This window comes from Neodiprion lecontei, chromosome 2, assembly GCF_021901455.1.
Source record: "Neodiprion lecontei isolate iyNeoLeco1 chromosome 2, iyNeoLeco1.1, whole genome shotgun sequence".
NCBI lineage: Eukaryota > Metazoa > Arthropoda > Insecta > Hymenoptera > Diprionidae > Neodiprion > Neodiprion lecontei.
The window spans coordinates 25,263,300-25,281,852 of NC_060261.1; the positions used below are offsets into that span (position 1 = coordinate 25,263,300).

The window sequence follows — 18,553 nt, forward strand, 5'->3', positions numbered from 1 at the left end:
CCCGAAACTTGTACGGAGTTAAATTGTTATTCTAGTTTTACCAAGGCAGTATTGAATACCCAATGAATGAGAATCAGAAATAAATTTGACACATATATGATACAAAAAATAGCCATATTAAAAATTTTAATTGTGTACCGAAAAAGATATTTTTTCATATCCTGAATGGATTCGCTTCCCGAAGAACGATTCGTTTTAGCTGCCCTCAAGTACTGTGCATTTGTTTGTAAAGTATTCAGAGCACGTATCACGTCCTAGAAGTAAGTGAAATTGATAGAGTGAGTGTGTAAAGTGTGACAATACATTAGCAAAAATAAATACATCTCATTTCTTCTAACCATGATTATGAGTAAGTGATATCTTTGTAAGATATTGTGTTACATTTTAAAAGCCTTCATCAGCCATTATCTAATTCTTTATTGTGGGCTGATTATGGTTAATCAGAAGACTTGTCAGAGAATCAACACTCAGTCATAACAGTGATAGTGAATTATTATTACATGTTTGAGAATCATCCAACAATAATTATTCAGTGAAATGTAGGAAATAAAGGTTTTATCACGTAAACGATGGCTGTGATATCCGAGTCGAAAGATAGGAAAAAGAGAAACAACTGTTTCCAGTTCTCTAACATTATTATTTGTACCAATGATTGTGAGCACGAATGAAACAACATCCCTATTGTGTGGAAAAATTTTTTTTGAGCAACTTTCTACAACGCAAGAATTAAAATGTTCGAAATACTTGAGCTCTGGTATTTTTTATCCAATTCAAATGCATTTGAGCTTATTCTGTTCACCACGGTTTTCCAGAAATCGTCTGAAAAAAATGTAACACATTAGAATCGGATCGTTGAACTTTTAATTATAAGACGCTTTACACGATTTTTCAAACCTAATTAGCTCGTGCTATTCGAATTAGCTCAGAATTATTTCTGTTGCATAGGGTCTGGGGGTGGCGTTTTACTTTTTCTCATCATTGGCACAAATATCACCGTTAGAGATTTTTTAAACGTTTTCTTTTTAATTTCCTAACTATCGATTCATACGACACGGCCGTTTCATTCTTGAATATAACTCTGTGACAATAGAGAGCCATACGGGCCAAAGCGTTTTTGTTATCAGCTGCTTGTACAAAAAGAATTATTGTAAAGACATAAGAATATCTGAATATGTGTTGATAATTATTATAGTATGTCTTTTCCTTTCAATTCACATGGTGAATTATCAATTGTGTCAGGGAGTGATGAATAATAATGGTACGAAATATACATTAATTGGTGAAAAGTTTAAATTCTAATAGAAAAGCGTTTCAATAATAATACCATTGTTGCCAAATGTGTTTAAAACTGCGACCGGGAATACGACGTACCTCGTAGCTCGTGCCGGTGGAGACAAATCGTCCGCGTGTGATAAGTTGTGTCATTTTCTTAGAAAAAAATGGCATATCTCCTCGATTTGATACAGCGATACGGCGTGACGACGCAGTCCGTGCCCTAGCAATTAAAATTCTAAGGTCAGATGGTTCACGGACTGCCGATAACGAGTTAATTCGTAATACACAGATTACGTCACGAAGTGCGTCGAACACATTTTAAAAAGTTAACGCGAGCCGAAGTCGCGCTGATGTTAGATTGTTATGTTATTCTGCCGCCAACCAGCGTCAACAATATACCCTCAGAACAATACGCCAATTGTGCATCTCTTCCTTAACCACTTAACTACCAAGGCGTCATAAATTAATACAATGATTTCGGGTATCTCAGGTGAATATTTACTTTTGAAAGCATGTGTTTTAATTGTTTTTGAGGTCAAAGAATCCGATTTTGCCCATAAAAAATTATTTTTTCCGTGCATTCATACATAAATGGCATCATAGAATAAACTATCATTTTCTCTCTTTGAGATGAATTTTTCTTTTGAAAAACATTGAATGGTAATATTTTTGAGTTCAAATACGGAATTTCAAGAATTATAATACTGAGTCAACGTGGTTTATTATACAGTCTAGCCTATAGCTTATATTAAAAAATGACTCGGTAATTCTTGAAATTGCGTGCTTGGACTAAAAACTATTATTATTCAATGTTTCTTAAAAGACAAATTCATGCCGAAAAAAGAAGATAGTTTGTTCTATGACGCTATGTGAGAAAATGATAAAAAATTCGTCAACTTCAAGAGCTCAAAACTGTATGAATACGCGGACAAAATAACTTCTTATGGTCATAATCGGATTTCTCGAACTCAAGAATTCTTAAAATACATGCTTTTAAAAGTAAATATTCACCTGAGATACCTAAAAACGTTGAACTACTTTGTGGCACTATTTCGCGGTTTTGCAGTTACGGCACGGGCGCGCTTGAGGCCGCTATGCAGTTAAGTGGTTAATATTACCCACGGGCATAGAGAAGTTAGATATAGCCCTAATTAGGGTGAAGCGGAAGAAAACAGCGAACTATACGCTTAATTAACTATGATAATTTTGATTTTCGTGTGCAGATATTGATTATCAATGGAATTCTTCACAGAGATATTTATCCATTCTGCCAAAAATAATTACACGTAAGTTTGGGGCGGGATTGAAGTTCCGAAAGAGACTAATTCCGAATTATTTGGTGGCGAAACTTGAAGTAAAGAAATCAAACGTTTAAGAAACAACAAAGCTGCTAATAGTCGAAAACCCGACGGCTCAAAGTTTCGAAATATAAGATTCCGAAAATTCAACTTACGATAGATCAAAGTTCCGAAAAGTAAAGTTCCGATAGAGCAAAATACCGAAAAATAAAGTTTCGATGAAGAAAAACTCCGAAAATTGAAATATACTCACGCAGCGTAATTTGTTCAACGAGTGGGTATGAAAAATCAGCAACAACTGAAAATCGGAATTACCAGAATTCCGAACGTAAAAACATCGAAAATTCAAAATAAAAAAAATTCAAAGTGGTGAAATTTCACCAAGCCAGAAATTCATAAAACTAAAAATTTTCTATCATTCAGAATTTCGATGTTTCAGATTTTTGAATTTTCTCATTTTCGCACTTTAGGAACTTTGACTTGTCAGAGTTATGCCTTTTCGGCATTTTGTCCTTTCAGAACTTTGAGCGTCGGGTTTCGAACAATTGGAAACTTTGATGTTTTGTAAAAGTTTGATTTCTTTACGCCAAATATGGCTACAAAAAAATTCGAAACTCGGCGCTTTCGAAACTTTTAAAAGTCGGAATTTCAACCCCGTCCCATAAGTGTTGATTTTCATTGTTTCAACCCGTCCCCATAAGCGTTGATTTTTATTGTTTCAACAATCCTCATTTCCATCGGTGATTCTCAAAAATATGTCAACTAACATCGTTTATGTTCTAATAAACCGATAATAAACGCAGTATCTGCTGATGATTTATCATCAGAGTTTTTACATTGTGAATTTAGAAAAAAGATGACGGTGAAAATCGGATGCGTTTAATAATAAATAGAGACTAACGGGCGTTGCGCCTCGTTGTCAACGCACAATCTTAAAGAGCTCTCCGATTGTTCGTATCTCCCGCGGTTTGCAAAAGTGACAATTAGCGTTATTTCGACCAATAAGGAAATCGGGTTTAAACGCAAATACTGCGTTATCGTCTAGCTAACTTCAAGCTCAAGTTTCCCGAGCAGTTAAGATGAGTCAAGATCACATTTTTCGGCGTATCAATGTACACACATAGTGTATTTGTTTAGAACATATGGAAATCGAAGCAATGGGTCGAAACACGTATGAGCAATTTGAGGAAATTTAGCACAGTTCTCGACCAACCACAATCGTCGTATAACAAGAAAATGCTCAGAAGCTGTAATCGAGCGAGCCTTGCAACCTCCATATTTGCAACGTTTGCTGATAACTTAGGGATCCCTAGTTACAGATTATTTCCTTTACAAGGTTAAAGTTAGTACAAAGTTACGAAATAAAGTTGGTTTTCAGCAGTTTGTAGTCAGCGCCTAATCAGCAGCCCTTATTTTCCAGTTTTCGTCTATTTCGAACCGATCGATAATCGACAGAAGTAGCACGGAGACGCGTAGATTCGCAAATATGCACGTGTTTTTTCTTTATGCAGGCGAAAGCAGATACGGCGCAGTCGCAACTTGATGACTGGTTCCGCATTGGTGGTATCGACTGCGTTAAGGAACCGCAACTGCTTCTGATCACCACGTCGCGTGAATTGTTACACACATGTTTTTCGTCCATGAATAGGCACGTTGTACAGTGTTAGAAAAATGGCTGACGGTACGATGAATCTTTGTGCGTCACGAAAGATGTCGTTCGGCATAAATGGCAGGCTGAACGGCGTCGAGGGAAAAACGCCCTTCCTAATCGGCGTGTCCGGCGGAACTGCTAGCGGCAAGGTAAAAGTCCACTCGAAAATATTAGCGGTTATATCGTTCCTAGTCATTGGTACTCCAATTTGCTGGACACGAGGCGCAGTTTCTCGACGCCACACGTGTCGCATCGAGTGCGTTTTTATTCGCATATGGAATGCAACACGCATTGCATTGAGCGATCATCATCTTGATCGTTTTTTCAGACTAACAGTCAACACGTTATTCATACTCATGAATACAACGTTCAATTAAACGCTATAACCAAGAATACCAACGAGGTTGAAGTTAGTAACGTTATTGTAACGAAACATTGAGGGAAAATCACTATTTTCTTAATTTTATAATGATTTTTAAGGAACTAAGATTTCGAAATATGAGTGTGTTTTGTTTTATTACTAACGGTTTTTCCATAATTGGCATGAATCGTTATGATAACTTTTCTACCTTCAAACAATACCGAATGCATTGTTGAAGCTCGTCTTCAACCGGCGGAATATCGCAATGTAAATATTACGGATTACTCCTGCATGGAGCAACAAAATAATTTTCTCTCCCAAGAGATAAGTTGACAATTTGCAATTAATGAATTTGATGCTTTCTAAGTTGTTACAGAAATCAATTACAGTTTTAAGAAAACGCGCTTGCTCTGTCGGTAAAATGAAGAAAAAGGCAAGCAATAAAAGCAGTTTATATTTTATTGAACTATTCTTATAGAGTAATTCCAAAACCTTAGATGCAGTAATCTTACAATATTCATTTTCCTTGACACTGTACTACCGATATTGTTGTGCCTCTGTGAGATGGAATATAACATACAGAGATCCAACAATATTAACACACAACTTTAATTGCAATGAAAAATATCTTTGTATGTAGTATTTATTCTAACCGCAAGTGAAAACTACATTTTTCATGGATACAAAAAGAAATTTATCACTTAGGGCAGATGAAAATTTTCAATTCTGGATGACAATTTTATTTTTTGAACTGACATGAAAACGGTTTTATTGCATGTTTTGATTTTTACTTAAGTGTATCTAACTTGAAACAAAGTTTATATTTTTTAAACATACTCAAAAACAATTTAGTAGAATGTTTGAATTATTCGGTGCACCTTAATTTGTTTTCCCAAAGCTCTAGCCTTTCGATAATCATTGATTGATGATCGTTGAATTCAGAAAGTATTATCTTTATGAAGATTTATAAGAAAAGTAAAGTAGAGCCAAAATTTTATAGCACTAAATATATACTTATACATAATACATCATATAAAAACAATACATGTATAAAATAACGATGGCTGCTCAGCTAAAAATGATCGATGCATCGATTGATGGAGTCCAACAAAATTATCAAATGCAACTCAATTGATTCGGTAAAAATTAATGGATTAATCGATTATTTGTTATTTTTTTAACATGCATATGAAACCAAAATGTTGTAAATTTCAGTATGTAGATTTAATAGTGGAAAATATTCAATTTCAGGTGAAAATATTCATTTATCTTTCACTTATTCTATCAAACAGATGTACTTATTAAGTAAGACAATGATAATAATTGATAATTTAACCACATGAATTGATATTGTATTGTACCAGTCATGGGAGTAAAAAACAAAAACCGATTGTGAGGAAAAAGTAATCAACTACACACGATTATTCGCAAAAAGATAATGAATTATATTTTTAGTCATTCTTAGTATAAAATGGAATATAATATTGACGATATTAGGAACACCATTTTATTGACTATATCGTGCATCTTATAACATTGACACGAACGTTTAGTCCACAGTTTGTAAGCGGATAATGGAAAAATTGGGACAGGTGGATATGGATCACACGGAGCGCCAAGTTGTCTGCATATCGCAGGACAGTTTTTATCGGGAGTTGACCCCCAGTGAGAAGCTGAAAGCTGAAAAAGGACAGTTCAACTTTGACCACCCAGATGCATTCGACAACGATAGAATCCTGCGGACCTTGAGAGATATTTTGACTGGAGTTAAATGCGAGATACCAGCCTACGATTATCGCTCTAACAGTATGTATGTATCTCTTTCGGTCGTATGTTGAAGTCTTTTTCTGAACCTGCGAACTTGTTCATAGATTAAAGATGGATGTGTTTCATTATCTGGATCAAAACTTCAACAAAGAAATAAAAAATCTTTGAGAAATGTCCAGCAATGTTATTTGTGCCTATGACAATGGACTTAAATGAAGCAACATTCCTATTATGCCATAGAAACGATGCTGACGAAATTTGCCCATAACAAGCTAATATGTCAACAATTTCAGAAAAGGTTTTATAATTAGACTAATGAAAATGATCATGTTCGACTTTAATCTTTTCGGGCTCATTTTACTCACGGACCAAAGCCTCGATATTTTGTGAAAAACGTATACGAAATTTTATATTATAGATAAATAATAACGTGCAAATGTAATTGTTGACCAACTTTTATTTTACCGTACTTACAAAAATTTATTTATATTATTCCACTCTGAAGATAATGATTTGCGAAACTTTCTTCAGACGATCACTAGAGTTCTTTATGATGAACAAAATAACCCTAGAATTAGATCAAAAACATCAATACTTAATCATTTTGAACATTCTAATGATAAAACCATTATCCCAGTTGTTGATATATTAGCTTCTCTATTTAAATTTGCTCAGTATCATTTTTGTCACTCAGTGTAGAGATATTGTTTCATTTGTATTCACTAGAGCTGTGTATAATTTAATTGGCTGAACGGCAAAGACTGTTATCCTGATTCAGCCAGTTAAATTATACAGTCTCAGTAGCGTGTCCCATATTTAGGATGTTGACGAATTTTTTCACGTACACCCCCAAAATCAATTTCAAATAATTCAAAAACAATTGCTTAATTTTCTCAGATTTTCATTTCAACTCTAACCTGTGCCAAAAACAGGGTGGATTTCCCTGTTTAAAATACATGTGTTTCAGATACATCCCAAGTATATATTTTATTACAAAAGTAATAATATTTTTAATAAATCTGTAATTGCCAAGTTTTAGTGGTCATTACTGCTACTATCGCAGAAAAAATTCACGGCATCATACCATGCAATCACGACCTATTGCACACCTTCGAAATAAAAAAAAATGTCAGATAAACAAATCGAGAGAATATCTTGAAACAGTGAAAGGCCGTAAAATGATTGCATCGGCGACGACGACGATTATGCTTTCAATTTATTTATGTGGCATTCCCTGTCAATACATAATCGTCGTCGTCGTCGATACAATCATTTTACGGCCTTTGACAGTTTAAAATTAAGGATGGGATGGCCAGCCTGCGAGAAACAGACGAAGAACTTAAATGATGCCGAGTCGGCGATGACCGACTGCGAACTTTCAAGATATTCTCTCGGTATAGAATACATTATCAAGAGGACAAAATATTTGATTTTTATATTCTACAAATTAGCTAAATTTATGCAATCTAGCATCCTCAGATCAATATAATATGCTCTCTTTCATAGTATTATTGGCTACGGTATAATTATCTGGGGTGGAGCCTATAAAAACAATTTAGATCCACTGCACAGACTACAAAATAGAATATTGAATACAATAAAGAAGAGTCAATTCAGGCAAGACAATCCACTGAATCTGCAGCCATTATATGCTTTTGAATCTTTGTACTTTAATTACGATAACCCTAAGAATACATTCCTAAATTCGGAAAGCAGAACTAGAAATAAAAATATAGCCCTCCCAAATATGACGCTAAGAGTGAGTGATAAAATCAACTCTGTTAAAGCCGTAAAACTATTCAATGAGTTACCTAATAATCTCAAACCTCTGAGCAATACTTAAAGAACTGTTAAGAACAGACTGAAAAATTGTATTAGACCCTACATGCTTTTGTAAGTAGAATTATTTCCATAATGTTATATGATTAACTGGGTTTAACTTGTGCATCTACAAGAACCACAGTTAGTATGTTAAAGTTTAATTCAATTTCAATGTGATATGGATACAAGTAATCGTGTTATTATTTATGTCGTATGTTTTATGTATGTTACTTAATTGAACATTAGCTGCTAAGTTGTTCCAGATCTGTGTATAGGTAACATTGTTTACCTGTTCATGGATTACAGTGTTATGTAATTTTTCTGGTTAAATAGACATGTCCAAAACACTTGAATTTTAAACGGGGAAATTCACCCTGTTGTTGGCATGGGTTAGAATTGAGATAGGCAATTGTTTCTGAATTATTTGAAATCGATTTGGCGGGTATACTTGAAAAAATTCGTCAACACCCTAAATTGGGACACCCCAAGCCTCAGTCTCTACTATCATTGGTATGAATAACACTGCCAAAAAATATTTGAACAGTTTTTTCTGTTTTCCTAATTTTCAATAGAGATGGCGAGGTCCATTAATTCTTAACAGACAGTGAATTTTCACGGAAATTTTTTTTGAAAAATAATTGACTGAAAGTGTTGTGGTAATCGAGTTAAGGTGCACAGTTTTTCTTCGTCAATGACTAAATAAAGGAACTTCAATGACAAAATAAAGGATACACTCGGAAATGATTTTTTTGAGGGCTGGTGAATCGAAATTGATTGATTTGTTAACTTATCCTTTGACTGCAAATATCTCCTATATCAGATTGAAATTGAGAAGACTTTGAGATTCGTGTGATTTTGTTTTTTGCAGTTATAACTAGGTGTGAAAATAGTTGTCATAAGGTGTGAAACGTATCACTTATTAGAACTGTTTGGAATTTGGCATGGATTTTCTGCACCAATGTAATTTCGATGCCTGAGAATAATATTTATAAGGTCATGTATTATTCCTACCTTTACCAACCGAACAAACTCACCCTTTCGCTTCCTATATTAACTAAACAGACGAACGGAAAGGGTTCAAATTTCGACAAGCGTCACTCTTTTCTAGCAGTATTCAAGAAACTTACTCATATCCCGAAAATCGTTTAAAAAAACGTGTGATTTTTTGACATGTGTTACTATTCCTACATTTCCCGCATCTCACTGGCCAAAAAGTGCATAACCGAGATACTTTACGCAATTCCTGAAAGAATGAGGAGTAAAATGAGGCATTGTGAGACTGTTTTCATGCAATATTGAGGTCGCTAGACGAGAACTGGGAATTACAATAATTTCGTAAATAAAAGCTACTCTTACGCTCAGCTGGTCGCACAGCCAACCAGGGAACGCTCGACTGTGCTGTGCGCCCAGTGTCAAAAGAGCAATGCACTGTTGAAATTTTAACCCTTTCTGTTCGTTTGTTTATTTAATATAGGATGAAAAAGGGTGAGTTTGTTTGGTCGATAAAGGTAGAAGTACTATTTTTTTTTTTTTTACAAAAATCTTGTATATTATGTTTTAAACAGACAAATTAAAACTTTGAAAATTGAATAGTTTACATATTATCAGTTTATGCCAAAATTATATCACTATAAAATACGTACGCCTGATTTCGAAAGTTCAGATGAACAATGCAATTTGCGTCCTACATCAACCATTATTACTTATACTGGTTCTATTGTGACCAACAGCCATAAGAAGAAATATTTCTTTGACATCTAAGAAACTAAGTTAGAAATGCGGAACGAATAATACAAAAGCAAAATTAAACTTTTAGCAATGTTTACTTTGAAACTTGTAAAGACAAGACATTTATTGTTGTATATACTGTTGTTCTACATTATGCGTTGTTTATTACTAAGTCATATTAATTAATTATTATTCATAGTCATATTAATTAATTATAAAAAAATATTACTTAACCATCGAATTTACAGATTTTTGAATTAATATCCACAATTATTGTAACAGCCACAGTTATTGTTTAGACGGATAGACTTGCGCCTCGAACAGCCTCCGCAATATGGTTTTGGATACCAGGTCGGAGCATCCTGGACAAAAAAATTAATTGAAATTAGTGTTTTGGAAAATATATTCTTGAAGCAGGGACAAATACAGAAACACAGAATGATCAAAATAATTTCCAACCAGTATGTTCGGATGAATTTTTTTCATCAGCTTGAATTCGACAAAGCAGAAACTTAGATGAGATTCTGCATTGAACGGCAAATGCAAACTTACATTAAAATGCAGTGTTCAAGTGGATTATGTGTTTCAATATGAAGTTATGAAAAGACAAAATTCCACTTAAAATATTTTCAGCAATGTTAATTGCACCAATGACGGTGAACACGAATGAAATAACATTTTTACTATATCGTAGAAGTGTGTCTGAGTGAATTCGAGTAACACAAGCTAAGATATGACTAATTTGAGAAAAGGTTTTATAATTAGAACCTTCATTACGATAAGACTATTGGGTTTTTGATCTGATATCAAGGTTTTTGGGCTTATCCTATTTACTCCAGACATTTCCAGATATCGCCTAAGAAATTTAATAAGCTTCAAGTTACAAAATTTTTACAAATAGTACTTTATAAGCAATCGTAAAGTATTCCAAACTTACGCAAGGGTCGTTGCAACTGCTGCACAGCGAGAATGTCGGTTGATGATGAACTGGGGCTGGGAGTTGAAGTACAGAACAGCCACCAGAACACGTGTCGTGACCACACTTGTGACATGCGTCTGTATCGCTGATTGCAATGGCAGAAACAATCGCAAAAATGGCCAAGGCTCGGACAAGTTTTCCATGCATTTTATTCATTGTCTGGTTCAAAATAACTTCACTCAAAATCTTTCAGTAACGGACAAATCTTCGGTAAATTACAATTGTAACTTTTTTTAAAAAACGTTGGAGTTTTTGTCTGTTGCACTTGCTGTTTGTCTGATGCCAAGTTGAATTCTGCAATCGTTTTTATATTCGACACCTTATCATGTGTAAAGTGACACTCAGCAGATTTTGAATGAGTTTACAAACAATGCGGAGTTTCACACTGAGCTGGGATGGATGCTTGATAATATAAAAAACGTGTACTGATTGTCATGGTCATTCTTTGTCTTGAGTTTTATGAAAAATAACAAACAGTTTGGTGAAAATATTTTTCTTCAGCATTCTCACTTGGTTTGTGTCAGCAATCTTACAAATCGTATGATTGTTGAATATTTTATTGACGCAAAAGCATAATAAGCAACATATCACGCAGTTATTACATCAAGTATTCGCGGAAATATAACAATCAGTATTTATGTACTCATCGTGCTTTGATTTGTCATTTAATTAATAACAAGCCCATTATGTAAATATAAATTGTAATTCTCATGATTTCTGCAGTTCACTTGTTCGGAATATGAATCAAATTTTCAAAGTCAATATAAAACTGTTTTGAAGCCGAATAATTTATTCAAACAATCTGTGATTTATCTTATCTTGTTACAGATTAAAAAATCAGATCACGACGATTTATCCAGCAGATGTCGTTCTATTCGAAGGAATTTTGGTATTTTATTTTCCAGAAATTCGAGAACTTTTTCACATGAAACTGTTCGTTGACACAGACTCTGACACTCGCTTAGCCAGGAGAGGTGAGATTGCTTCTATTCCAGTTTCCACACGATTCAAAATACAATTCGTTTTTCTGGAACATTATTTACGTAGCCCTGATAAAACGAATTTTTTGTCCTTGAATTATTATTGAACAAATCAATTGTCGAATTGAATATTACTTTTAGTGCCAAGGGACATCAAAGAGAGAGGAAGAGACTTGGACTATGTGCTGAATCAATACATGAACTTTGTGAAACCAGCTTTCGAGGAATTCTGTTTACCAACAAAGAAATTTGCGGATGTCATTATACCAAGAGGAGCTGATAACACAGGCAAGTCTAGCTTAATTTAAACCACATGGCAATCAAAAATTTTCAACTAGTGTTGGCTTACGCCAATGTTGCTGCTTGCAGATCTAGCAATCGTTCGGAAATCAATACGAATTATGTTAAAGGCTGGAAATTTCTGAAATACGTGACTCAATTCACGTGCACTTGCTTCTTTCATGTAGGAGGTGGTGGTAGCAGTTACCGATAAATGCGCTATTTTGTCTGAATAAAAAATTAGAAATGGACAAAAAACTGTGTCTAAAATTTTCAGCAATGTTATTTGTACCAATGATGGTGACCCTAGTACGTAATAGAAATAATTTTAATCAAATATGGATAACACTATGATATTCACAATTTAAGAAAGGTTTACGAATTGGAACATTCATGAAATGATTAAACTGGTGGTCTTTTATCCAATTCCGATAATCTTGGGTTTATTTTGTTCACCTCATGGATTTTTGTAATTATGGTTCACCAGATGTTTCTTAATAATAAAATTTGTGCATTATATCTAAACTGTGATGTAAGATATCCTGAATATTTTATTATATGAAAGTTAGTAACGTTATCGTAATAATTCATGCTGAGAAAAAAACACTACTTCACCATTTTTCAATTGCTTCAATTCAGTAATAAAACAAAACACACTCATATTTCGAAATTTTAGTTCCTTCAAAGTCATTATAAAATTAAGAAAATAGTGGTTCTTTCAATAATGTTTTATTACGATAACATTACTAACTTCAAAATCGTAATATTTTTCTGACAATTCGTGGAAATCTGATCAGCGGGCAAAATAAGCCCAACAACATTAGAATCCGCACCTGACCCCAGGGTTTAAGCATTTTGAACGTTTCAATTAGAAAGCCTCGTCTCAAATTGTTGATATCTTAAATTATGCTACTCGAGTTTACTCAGATTCAACTCTATTACATAATAGGGATTTTGTTTTATTGGTGTCACTATCATTGGCGTAAATAGCGATGCAGTATATTTTTGAAACGGATTTTTCCTTTTTTCTGAATTTTGCATCCAGACAGTCCGGCCCATCTATCCTCAATTCATATTTCATTTACGTTTATAATATTTCCATGCAACTTTACTAACACGCGACGCGAGCATCGCTTGACTTGAATTCGAAGTTCGCCTATTTTCACAATTGCATATCGACTGTCGTATCAACCTGTGAAGGGGCGGGGTTGAAATTTCGAATTCGAAAAGTTCCAAAAAGGCCTAATTCCGAATTATTAGGTGGAGAAACTTGCAGTAAAGAAATCAAACTTGAATGAAAGAACAAAGTTTCGAATGATCGGAAACCCGACGGCTCAAAGTTCCGAAATCCAAGATTCCGAAAATTCAAGTTACGGTAAAGCAAAGTCCCCAAAAGTAAAGTTCCGACAGAGCGAAATTCCGAAAATTAAAATATATTCGCACAGTGTAGTTTAGTCAACGAGTGGGTATAAAAAATCAGAAAAATCGGAATTACCAAGATTCCCAAGGTAAAAATATTAAAAATCCAAAACAAAGAAAGATCAAAGTGGTGAAATTTCGCCAAGCCAGAAATTCACAGAACTGAAAATCTTCGATTATTTGGAATTTAGATGTTTCAGATTTTTTAATTTTCTCATTATCTCACTTTCGCACATTCGAAACTTTGACTTGACCAAGTTACACCCTTTTGAAACTTTGCACTTTCGAAACTTTGAGCGTCAAGTTTAGTAACATTCGAAACTTTGACGTTTTGTCAAAGTTTGATTTCATTACTTTAAGTTTCGCCACCAAAAAATTCGGAATTTCAACTCTGCCCCCCTGAGAAAATTCTGAAATTTCAAGAAGTACAATTGCATATTAGAATTTCTGCACTGAGTATTTGAGTCTTGATATTATAGCTGTTCACGGAAACAGCACTCCAACACTGACCAAGTGTTTTTAACCGTTAAAAAGTATCCAGGTTCTCAACGTTGGTCAGTCCTCTGGCTAGGCCGAACAAAGAGCTCAGTCGATGAATCCATGTATGAACATTAAAATAGTTCATCACATTACTCTCGGCTAATTTCATCTCTATCAAGCTATGAGTTTATGTTTTATGGGTGCTGCCCGGTGGTTGAGGGTACGATTAGTGTGGCGGGATTGAGTGTTGTGTTTAAAAGAGCGAAGCAGATCAAATGTACAGCGATTTACAACAACAAATGGTTTGTTTGTGGTATGTTCGCAGTGGCGATAGACCTAATAGTGCACCACATCTGGGACATTTTACGTTCGAAAAAGGCTGAATCGTCATCCGGGCAGCATTCATACCTCCGCCATCGTAGGCGAACATCAGCATCATCCGACACGCTCAGCAGATGACTGATCTATAATCAACCGATCGACACAGTTTATATATTATCATAACATATTTCTAACGATTTACAATTCCTGATGATCAGCTATCCCCTCGAACCATGTATTATCCATATGTTTTTCACTGCGCACATGTGGAATGATTTCAGTCAAGTGAAATATTTTTCTACACATAGCACGCCTTACTTTGAACTCATTATACTAGCTGGTCAATTGAGGACCACTTTTTTCTGTTATAACCACCTCTAAATGGATGATATCCTTTTATCGCTTGTATTCAAGCATTTAGAGTGATTATTGAGCCACGTCATACGACAATAAGAGAAGCTATCATTTAAACTCGGGTAGAAAAGCCATAAATTTCGAAATACATCGTTCAATTATTGATTTTGTATGCACCCATATGTATTTACATTACGACAATTTTCGCACGTAAACAATTGTTTTACATTTTTTACCGCAAACGAGTGAATAGATATAATATTCGAATGTTTATACTCTTGAATCAACATCAAGTCATAATGTATTGTTTCATAATTTCGTGTGATATGATATGACCTTTATATGCATAATAGATCCAATAGACAAATATAATAAAGATTATGATATAAATTTAGATATGACGATGAAACGACGATTTTAAAACTAAACGTCAAAGAATGCTGTGAAACAAATCATCTTTCTCTCCGTGTATTTTAAAATATATCCAATATATTCAATATACTTAATATGAGAATAATAATAATAGTAATACTGTGATGGAATAAATGTGTAAAAAAAAAAGGAAAAATAAATGTTGCAAAAAGTTAGTTGTCTTTTATTTGAGTCATGTAGCTTTGAGTATGTTTCATCGTGTTCTTGTACATTTTTATCTCATTGAATTTATATCGAAAAATCTAGTTCGAAGGCTTAAAAAAAAGTAATAATAAATTGGGGTATGTTACAGTGGCTATAGATTTGATCGTGCAGCACATAAGGGATTTCCTAAGTAACCGAGGTAGAGTTACAATGGAAGCTGAGAGTCCTATTAGCCGTGCGGAAGGCGGATTCAAGAGACCTCATTAAAGATTATTAATGTTAAATCATTATTTAGTATAATACACTGTTATTCTAAAAGGTAGAATACAATGAAAACTGTTTTGAGAGTAATCAGGTGAATTGAGACAGCGTTGATTTGCAACAATGACATTGTCGACACTTTAATGTTTTACATTATGCACTTTAGATTTTGTAATCATCGCGAAGGATGATCTGCTTTGCCCTCCACGTTTACATTTTACTCTCTATGAAGCTCAAAATCTAAAGAATCACACTGACAATTAGTAAAAGTAGATATATTAAATATTTTCGGTCGATTGATACGTTGCCAAATGCCGCTTCTATTAATCAAAATCTTCAAACGAAGTTTCAGTGACAGTCTCAAAGAAGCTAAAGTTTATAAAAAATATTAAATTTTGAGCAGCAAGTCCACGTCAAATTACCAACGATCATTGTTTGTTTAGTTTTTAAATTTAAATAATATTTAGATTCAATTTTCTACTAATTTGAGGCTTGGTTTCTAGTTAAGTGAAATGATTAAATATATATTTATTTATAGGTATATATACATATATATATATATATATGTATATATATACCTGCGTGTGTAAATTGTAAAGAGAGGAATTGTATAAAATATTTAAATGAAAAGCTTATTAATAGTAGACTATTATTTCATAGATATTGGAGTACCAATATAAATGGGCAAAATATTCTATTATGTGTGTTTAACATATTATAGTTATGAAGTTGAATGTTGTATTTATTTATTACATGTAAAGTATAATTGCTATACACATTAAAAATAGTATTTAGACACGTTGCTATTTATAGTTAAATTTATTATTATTATTATTGTACAAAGTCATTATATCTTAATATCAGACGTGCATATCTTCACTGGTAATACAACTCCAAATTCATACCATCGTGTATTTCATCTGTAGATATAAATAGGTTTGTAAAAATTAAGGAAATTATCTGGTAAATTGTTGGAATGTAAAACTAATGACTCTACTACTATCACACAGTAGAATTAAGAGTTACTTATTCTGAATACAATTACTTGTTTGATTGGATTATCAGATTTGTTCAGTTGGCGTATTAAAGAAAAATAGTTTTAATGAAAATAAATAAATAAAGTCAAATACATAACCCCTAATATCAGTAACACCCACATCATTTTTAAATAAAAGAATATGTTTATCTAAAAGGATACAGTCTTGGAGCTTAATGTGGTCTTTGAATATGGTGTACCATTTTTTTAAGACTATTTTTTCCCAATGGGTTCCCGTTTGCGCCGCTATCAGCTTTTTTAGATCTCCTATCGTGTCATCGGGATTACATTTCACTCTTACTTTTTTTCCAAGACGGTCATTGCAAGTGATCTCAAGCATTTTTTTGCTTCACTGGGTGCTTCAATCTGTAAAACAGTGTTTTGGTTAAAATTGGCAAGAAAAATGTATCGTCTTTCACAGCTGTAAATATAAATCTAATTTTCTGATAGCAGATTTGTAATTTGTATAGTAAAAGTAACACGAGACAGATGATTAAGCATAGAAAAATATGTGTGAATATTTTTTAACAAAATTCGGCTTGATTCTGCGAATTCTGATAAATGATGATTATTTATCCATATATTCTGATTACTTTCATTATCAAATTCCAACACTTCATGCGATTCGATGGAGATTTTATGCAAAGTATAAAATCTGTTATCAAGTCTGAAAAAATATTAATTAATGAGAGTAATGAGAATAAGATCCGAGAAAATTGGAGTTTACAACAAGAATTTTCAAGATTGTTGAAATATTTCTTACAAAATTTGCATTAATATTTTTGTATTGGGCTGTTGATTAGATTAGGTTAAGTTAAGTTAGGTTATAATTAAAAATCTGGTAAGAATCTAGTCATTCACACCCCGCATGCATTTTCCCGTATCACGAGAAACGGGCGTGAAGCTCTATTAAGAACATAGCAAGAGAAACCCTACGAGCAGTATAATTAACAATATCAGAGATTGTTTATGTATGTACCTACACAGTGAAATTACACGCGACGTAAGTAACAAATACGCGCGTAGCAGTATCTCTTTTATTTTATTTTAATTGTTTCTCGTAAACCGATGTCTGTCCGCAGTCTTCTAATAAAATCACGCAAGGTTTCTAGTCTGCATGATCTCACCGACGTTTTATTACGGTATTTGTCTTCGAGCTCCTTGCAATTAAACACGCGGTAACTGCAAGCAACACACGCTGCATACGCTTCGCAACTTCTCCCTATAAGTTGTCTGTGACTTTTCCCCAGACTCCTTCCCTTCGATCTCCTTCAATCATTTTCCCCTACTGCAGTTTTCCCGGCGGCCTACAACGAAAATCAAATTGCATTTGAAACAATGTATGACAAGTGACGATGGCGATTCGGCAATTTTTGTTATAAAAATGTTTAGGATCGACGTTGTTAATTATAGGTGGCAGGTAATATATATAATAACTGTAGAAACCCACAACAATCTACGATCAATTTCTTGTTAATTACGCAGTTACAGCAAATCGTACAGTGCAAAGGTATAATAATTTCAAACTATTTGTGTTATTCATACAGAACTATCCGTCATCATGACGGGACGATTTTTATTCAACTGTTTTTTATTCTTATATGCTCGTGTATTATCGTATCTATGAGACAGGATAACGACTGAATAGAGTCGGTACAAGATTATCGACAAGTTAACTGGCTGAATGCCCTGATAAAAGTATCGTAATTGCAGCTGAACGAAGTTATGAAGTAAACCTTCTTTCTGGGATTCAATAATTAACAATTATAATAACATGCTGTTTCTTCTAGGAACGGATGAAAATTTGAAAAAGCCTAATCACTCTGTCGGTAAACTAGTGCAAACATAATATTACCAGATTCTCTTAGATATACGTAGCAGGCGCCATTTTTCGCATCCAAATAATTTAACAATTAAAGATAATACTGTCAAAAGTAATTCTAAAACTTGAAAATCTACGAAACAAT

The 18,553-nt window shown here is 33.7% G+C and overlaps 3 protein-coding genes and 1 long non-coding RNA gene across 14 annotated transcripts in view; 1 reads left to right on the forward strand and 3 right to left on the reverse strand.

Moving 5' to 3' along the window:
* Positions 1-4,066, reverse strand: part of LOC107218778 (folylpolyglutamate synthase, mitochondrial) — a 7,423-nt gene extending 3,357 nt beyond the window's left edge. Inside the window, exons 1-3 of one of the 4 annotated variants that reach the window (XM_046731545.1) lie at positions 3,932-4,066; positions 1,372-1,495; positions 139-254 (exon numbers count right to left, since the gene is read on the reverse strand). In XM_046731545.1, coding sequence (XP_046587501.1) covers positions 139-254; positions 1,372-1,446 — 191 coding nt within the window. In that variant the 5' untranslated portion in view covers positions 1,447-1,495; positions 3,932-4,066. Of the gene's footprint in view, positions 1-138; positions 255-1,324; positions 1,496-3,923 lie in introns of all 4 variants that reach the window. The other 3 variants (XM_046731544.1, XM_046731546.1, XM_015656782.2) reach the window with 3 other exon arrangements.
* Positions 4,067-4,239: 173 nt separating this feature from the next.
* On the forward strand, positions 4,240-15,920 carry LOC107218779 (uridine-cytidine kinase). Of its 5 annotated transcripts, none has more exons than XM_046731549.1 (6): positions 4,753-4,852; positions 4,953-5,018; positions 6,139-6,395; positions 11,709-11,854; positions 12,002-12,148; positions 12,230-14,352. In XM_046731549.1, the coding sequence occupies exons 1-6, from the start codon at positions 4,778-4,780 to the stop codon at positions 12,283-12,285; spliced, it is 747 nt and encodes a 248-aa protein (XP_046587505.1). In that variant the 5' UTR covers positions 4,753-4,777; the 3' UTR covers positions 12,286-14,352. The 5 variants fall into 5 exon arrangements, with proteins under 5 accessions (XP_015512271.1, XP_015512270.1, XP_046587505.1 ...); XM_046731548.1 differs by lacking the exon at positions 12,230-14,352 and adding an exon at positions 15,438-15,920 and having other exon boundaries at positions 4,759-4,852; XM_046731547.1 differs by lacking the exon at positions 12,230-14,352 and adding an exon at positions 14,364-15,414 and having other exon boundaries at positions 4,763-4,852.
* LOC124292908 lies at positions 8,733-11,711 on the reverse strand. Its single transcript, XR_006902864.1, has 2 exons — positions 10,839-11,711; positions 8,733-10,263 (listed from the first exon to the last, which is right to left on the reverse strand). It is a non-coding gene; the product is annotated as an uncharacterized LOC124292908 (long non-coding RNA).
* A 345-nt stretch (positions 15,921-16,265) lies between the features above and the next one.
* On the reverse strand, positions 16,266-18,548 carry LOC107218786 (ubiquitin-like protein 5). 4 transcript variants are annotated; one of them, XM_015656796.2, is made up of 4 exons: positions 18,442-18,548; positions 17,570-17,893; positions 16,749-16,952; positions 16,266-16,470 (listed from the first exon to the last, which is right to left on the reverse strand). In XM_015656796.2, the coding sequence occupies exons 3-4, from the start codon at positions 16,924-16,926 to the stop codon at positions 16,427-16,429; spliced, it is 222 nt and encodes a 73-aa protein (XP_015512282.1). In that variant the 5' UTR covers positions 16,927-16,952; positions 17,570-17,893; positions 18,442-18,548; the 3' UTR covers positions 16,266-16,426. The 4 variants fall into 4 exon arrangements, with proteins under 4 accessions (XP_015512282.1, XP_046587509.1, XP_015512281.1 ...); XM_046731553.1 differs by lacking the exon at positions 18,442-18,548 and adding an exon at positions 18,037-18,191 and having other exon boundaries at positions 17,714-17,893; XM_015656795.2 differs by lacking the exon at positions 18,442-18,548 and adding an exon at positions 18,037-18,191.
* Positions 18,549-18,553: the final 5 nt, after the last annotated feature.

What these genes read in the sequence shown, in the direction of transcription:
- LOC107218779 (XM_046731547.1), top strand. Translation starts at nt 4,778, where the DNA reads ATGATAACTTTTCTACCTTCAAACAATACCGAATGCATTGTTGAAGCT. An exon ending in AACCGGCGGAATATCGCAAT is followed by an intron (nt 4,853 to 4,952) that starts GTAAATATTACG and finishes ATGCTTTCTAAG; the next exon opens with TTGTTACAGAAATCAATTAC. An exon ending in GATTATCGCTCTAACAGTAT is followed by an intron (nt 6,396 to 11,708) that starts GTATGTATCTCT and finishes ATCTTGTTACAG; the next exon opens with ATTAAAAAATCAGATCACGA.
- LOC107218786 (XM_015656796.2), bottom strand. Translation starts at nt 16,926, where the DNA reads ATGCTTGAGATCACTTGCAATGACCGTCTTGGAAAAAAAGTAAGAGTG. An exon ending in CCACATTAAGCTCCAAGACT is followed by an intron (nt 16,471 to 16,748) that starts GTATCCTTTTAG and finishes TTATATCTACAG; the next exon opens with ATGAAATACACGATGGTATG.